This window comes from Volvox carteri (genome assembly GCF_000143455.1).
Source record: "Volvox carteri f. nagariensis unplaced genomic scaffold VOLCAscaffold_75, whole genome shotgun sequence".
In the NCBI taxonomy this organism is placed as follows: Eukaryota; Viridiplantae; Chlorophyta; class Chlorophyceae; order Chlamydomonadales; family Volvocaceae; genus Volvox; species Volvox carteri.
The window spans coordinates 110,347-115,921 of record NW_003307618.1 but is presented as its reverse complement, the minus strand read 5'-3'; the positions used below and the strand labels follow the sequence as shown (position 1 = coordinate 115,921).

General features: G+C 54.6%; 2 protein-coding genes across 2 annotated transcripts in view; one reads left to right on the top strand and one right to left on the bottom strand.

Annotated features, from left to right (window-relative positions):
• Window positions 1-592, top strand: part of VOLCADRAFT_107733 (uncharacterized protein) — a gene marked incomplete at its 5' end in the record, with an annotated part of 2,559 nt that extends 1,967 nt beyond the window's left edge. Inside the window, one exon of the mRNA XM_002957541.1 lies at window positions 174-592. Within this exon, the coding sequence (XP_002957587.1) occupies window positions 174-199 (26 nt within the window). The 3' untranslated portion in view covers window positions 200-592. The remainder of the gene's footprint in view (window positions 1-173) is intronic.
• Window positions 593-1,681: 1,089 nt separating this feature from the next.
• VOLCADRAFT_98653 (uncharacterized protein) lies at window positions 1,682-4,876 on the bottom strand (the record flags this gene model as incomplete). Its single annotated transcript, XM_002957514.1, has 7 exons — window positions 1,682-1,719; window positions 2,001-2,138; window positions 2,774-2,812; window positions 3,003-3,141; window positions 3,769-3,807; window positions 4,062-4,136; window positions 4,757-4,876. 7 exons carry the CDS (start codon window positions 4,874-4,876, stop codon window positions 1,682-1,684), a joined length of 588 nt encoding a protein of 195 aa, XP_002957560.1.
• Window positions 4,877-5,575: the final 699 nt, after the last annotated feature.

Here is a 5,575-nt window from a genome sequence, read left to right as displayed (position 1 = left end):
ATTCTGGGATAAATGAAATTACCAACGTACGCGTGGCCTCTTCATTTCTGTTTCCTGGATGGTTGATATGGGAAGGCGGAAACAAGTTGCTAAGGGTCCTTACACTGCAGAAAAACACAACCCCAGCCCCACGGCCACTATACCCCCCTCGTGCTGCCCACCAATGCCCTCAGCGGGGCAACACGCGCATGACGCATAAACCTATCCAAAGAACTTCGAACGACTCTCAGACTCTCATGTGGCGACATCTATAGAGGTAGCTACCTCCTGAACCCGGGAAAATCCCTGCAGGTTAAGCTGACTAGTTTCCCCCTACACCAAGCACTATCCCTTCTGAGCTCTCAAGGCCACACTACTGGGCTAAAAGACTCGACCGAACCAACCCCGTCCCGGCCCGCCGGCTGTCCAGTCGCCCCTCAGCGGCCGTTTGCCACAAGCCTGCAGCTGGCAGAGCCTGGCGCGGAGGTGTCTGCGATTGACCGGCGAAGAAGGGAAAGGGAAACTTGTCAATCCACGATTGATTTCTTTTCAGAACTAGCCAGAGACACAATGGATTTCAAGCTAAATTGCGTTCCCCAATCCACTTCGAACTGTATGAATGCGAATGAATAATCTTATTAGGGACAATAATACGGCACGGGAGTTTCATGCCCTCAAAGCGGGAACAAACGCTAGAACTGAATACATACATAGTTCTAAATCTTCTACTAAAATTTTCCTGTAGCGTTAGAGGCCTTTAATTCATATTGGCGAACGATGCTTCCCGAGCTACCGGGATACTGTAGGTTCAACATGTACATTTTATTTATATGGGCTACGGGGGGTTGAAGGTGGGTAACCGATGGGTAACCCATGGGTTACCCACCCAATCAGTGCCTTAGGGTAGTCTGGATCATAAAGAGTAATGTGCTGTGCAAAGCCCCGCATAACAGCCCCGCACGGCATGCCTTGTGCCTGTGCTTGATGATATTGGATTCCCCCCAACAGCCAACTGGAGTTGCACACCTGCACCCAGTTCCAAGCATGTGATCTCATTCCAGCATTGCAGGCACCTGGACGAGCGGCCAACCTGTCGCAGTGCACCGCAGCAAGAGGACTGCGCCCAGGGCCTGTTGACATCACCCAGTTTCGATCTGAGGACCTCCTGTGTGTGAGACAGATGTGATTCCACTACACCATGATGTCGAAGCTAGGCACAGCACGCCCCAGCATCCGCTCTCCGGCGCCCTAGCCTTACACAACATCACGCACACCCACTTACACACTCTTACACACACAGGCACAGGCACAGGCGTCATGTTTCACGCACAGCGTACACCGCCACACCCAGCTGTGCCCGTGCAGCAGGCCTCAGTCCTGCTCGCTCCTAATTAGCCGCTACTTCTGCATGAATGCGGCATCATCAAGGCCGCCGCATGCATACATACATTTCGTTGACGCGAGAGCATGTTTGCACTTGCCCCCTTACACACGCTCCTTATGTAAGGAGCCCTAGTGCGGCCTGGCAGTATGTAGATGCAATCTGGAGAACCCCAAGCAACCAGACGCTTTCTCCAGCCCAATACAATATTCTGGCTCCTATTAAAGGGAAAGAAACCCGATTGCAGCTGGTTGTATCATCCATCCAGCTCCCTGCATGTCTGTTGGACCATGACCATCTTGCAGTTCCACAGCCGCAAACTCAAACGGTATGCATGGACTCCCAGCCGGTGGCTGAGCCTGCATGCCACGCAAGGTGATGATGGCAGCACAGCTAAGGCTTGGTATGTACCTGTATGCATGGCATGGGGATCGTGGGTGGAGGATACACCTGCCGGTGCAGGATTACACATGGCTCCCTGACTGGGTATGCAAGATCCAAGATACCGTCCTGGCTAGTAGTCTGGATCATAAAGAGTAATGTGCTGTGCAAAGCCCCGCATAACAGCCCCGCACGGCATGCCTTGTGCCTGTGCTTGATGATATTGGATTCCCCCCAACAGCCAACTAGAGTTGCACACCTGCACCCAGTTCCAAGCATGTGATCTCATTCCAGCATTGCAGGCACCTGGACGAGCGGCCAACCTGTCGCAGTGCACCGCAGCAAGAGGACTGCGCCCAGGGCCTGTTGACATCACCAATTTCGATCTGAGGACCTCCTGTGTGTGAGACAGATGTGATTCCACTACACCATGATGTCGAAGCTAGGCACAGCACGCCCCAGCATCCGCTCTCCGGCGCCCTAGCCTTACACAACATCACGCACACCCACTTACACACTCTTACACACACAGGCACAGGCACAGGCGTCATGTTTCACGCACAGCGTACACCGCCACACCCAGCTGTGCCCGTGCAGCAGGCCTCAGTCCTGCTCGCTCCTAATTAGCCGCTACTTCTGCATGAATGCGGCATCATCAAGGCCGCCGCATGCATACATACATGGCAGGCGGCTGGCAGGCTGGCAGAAGTTAAGGCCTGACTTCTGCTCCCAGTCGATCCAGTCGATCCAGTCGACCCGGATTCAAATCCGCCTGCCAGCTCCTCGGGTGTTTGAGGAGTGATGAAATGGGAGGTGGCCCCCCATCATATGGACGGTGTAGGACGTGATAATATCAACTCGATTGCAGCTGGTTGTATCATCCATCCAGCTCCCTGCATGTCTGTTGGACCATGACCATCTTGCAGTTCCACAGCCGCGAACTCAAACGGTATGCATGGACTCCCAGCCGGTGGCTGAGCCTGCATGCCACGCAAGGTGATGATGGCAGCACAGCTAAGGCTTGGTACGTACCTGTATGCATGGCATGGGGATCGTGGGTGGAGGATACACCTGCCGGTGCAGGATTACACATGGCTCCCTGACTGGGTATGCAAGATCCAAGATACCGTCCTGGCTAGTAGTCTGGATCATAAAGAGTAATGTGCTGTGCAAAGCCCCGCATAACAGCCCCGCACAGCATGCCTTGTGCCTGTGCTTGATGATATTGGATTCCCCCCAACAGCCAACTGGAGTTGCACACCTGCACCCAGTTCCAAGCATGTGATCTCATTCCAGCATTGCAGGCACCTGGACGAGCGGCCAACCTGTCGCAGTGCACCGCAGCAAGAGGACTGCGCCCAGGGCCTGTTGACATCACCCAGTTTCGATCTGGGGACCTCCTGTGTGTGAGACAGATGTGATTCCACTACACCATGATGTCGAAGCTAGGCACAGCACGCCCCAGCATCCGCTCTCCGGCGCCCTAGCCTTACACAACATCACGCACACCCACTTACACACTCTTACACACACAGGCACAGGCACAGGCATCATGTTTCACGCACAGCGTACACCGCCACACCCAGCTGTGCCCGTGCAGTAGGCCTCAGCCCTGCTCGCTCCTAATTAGCCGCTACTTCTGCATGAATGCGGCATCATCAAGGCCGCCGCATGCGTACATACATTTCGTTGACGCGAGAGCATGTTTGCACTTGCCCCCTTACACACGCTCCTTATGTAAGGAGCCCTAGTGCGGCCTGGCAGTATGTAGATGCAATCTGGAGAACCCCAAGCAACCAGACGCTTTCTCCAGCCCAATACAATATTCTGGCTCCTATTAAAGGGAAAGAAACCCGATTGCAGCTGGTTGTATCATCCATCCAGCTCCCTGCATGTCTGTTGGACCATGACCATCTTGCAGTTCCACAGCCGCAAACTCAAACGGTATGCATGGACTCCCAGCCGGTGGCTGAGCCTGCATGCCACGCAAGGTGATGATGGCAGCACAGCTAAGGCTTGGTACGTACCTGTATGCATGGCATGGGGATCGTGGGTGGAGGATACACCTGCCGGTGCAGGATTACACATGGCTCCCTGACTGGGTATGCAAGATCCAAGATACCGTCCTGGCTAGTAGTCTGGATCATAAAGAGTAATGTGCTGTGCAAAGCCCCGCATAACAGCCCCGCACGGCATGCCTTGTGCCTGTGCTTGATGATATTGGATTCCCCCCAACAGCCAACTAGAGTTGCACACCTGCACCCAGTTCCAAGCATGTGATCTCATTCCAGCATTGCAGGCACCTGGACGAGCGGCCAACCTGTCGCAGTGCACCGCAGCAAGAGGACTGCGCCCTGGGCCTGTTGACATCACCCAGTTTCGATCTGGGGACCTCCTGTGTGTGAGACAGATGTGATTCCACTACACCATGATGTCGAAGCTAGGCACAGCACGCCCCAGCATCCGCTCTCCGGCGCCCTAGCCTTACACAACATCACGCACACCCACTTACACCCACTTACACACACAGGCACAGGCACAGGCGTCATGTTTCACGCACAGCGTACACCGCCACACCCAGCTGTGCCCGTGCAGCAGGCCTCAGTCCTGCTCGCTCCTAATTAGCCGCTACTTCTGCATGAATGCGGCATCATCAAGGCCGCCGCATGCGTACATACATTTCGTTGACGCGAGAGCATGTTTGTACTTGCCCCCTTACACACGCTTAAGGAGCCCTAGTGCGGCCTGGCAGTATGTAGATGCAACCTGGAGAACCCCAAGCAACCAGACGCTTTCTCCAGCCCAATACAATATTCTGGCTCCTATTAAAGGGAAAGAAACCCGATTGCAGCTGGTTGTATCATCCATCCAGCTCCCTGCATGTCTGTTGGACCATGACCATCTTGCAGTTCCACAGCCGCAAACTCAAACGGTATGCATGGACTCCCAGCCGGTGGCTGAGCCTGCATGCCACGCAAGGTGATGATGGCAGCACAGCTAAGGCTTGGTACGTACCTGTATGCATGGCATGGGGATCGTGGGTGGAGGATACACCTGCCAGTGCAGGATTACACATGGCTCCCTGACTGGGTATGCAAGATCCAAGATACCGTCCTGGCTAGTAGTCTGGATCATAAAGAGTAATGTGCTGTGCAAAGCCCCGCATAACAGCCCCGCACGGCATGCCTTGTGCCTGTGCTTGATGATATTGGATTCCCCCCAACAGCCAACTGGAGTTGCACACCTGCACCCAGTTCCAAGCATGTGATCTCATTCCAGCATTGCAGGCACCTGGACGAGCGGCCAACCTGTCGCAGTGCACCGCAGCAAGAGGACTGCGGTCAGGGCCTGTTGACATCACCAATTTCGATCTGGGGACCTCCTGTGTGTGAGACAGATGTGATTCCACTACACCATGATGTCGAAGCTAGGCACAGCACGCCCCAGCATCCGCTGTCCGGCGCCCTAGCCTTACACAACATCACGCACACCCACTTACACACTCTTACACACACAGGCACAGGCACAGGCGTCATGTTTCACGCACAGCGTACACCGCCACACCCAGCTGTGCCCGTGCAGCAGGCCTCAGTCCTGCTCGCTCCTAATTAGCCGCTACTTCTGCATGAATGCGGCATCATCAAGGCCGCCGCATGCGTACATACATTTCGTTGACGCGAGAGCATGTTTGCACTTGCCCCCTTACACACGCTCCTTATGTAAGGAGCCCTAGTGCGGCCTGGCAGTATGTAGATGCAATCTGGAGAACCCCAAGCAACCAGACGCTTTCTCCAGCCCAATACAATATTCTGGCTCCTATTAAAGGGAAAGAAA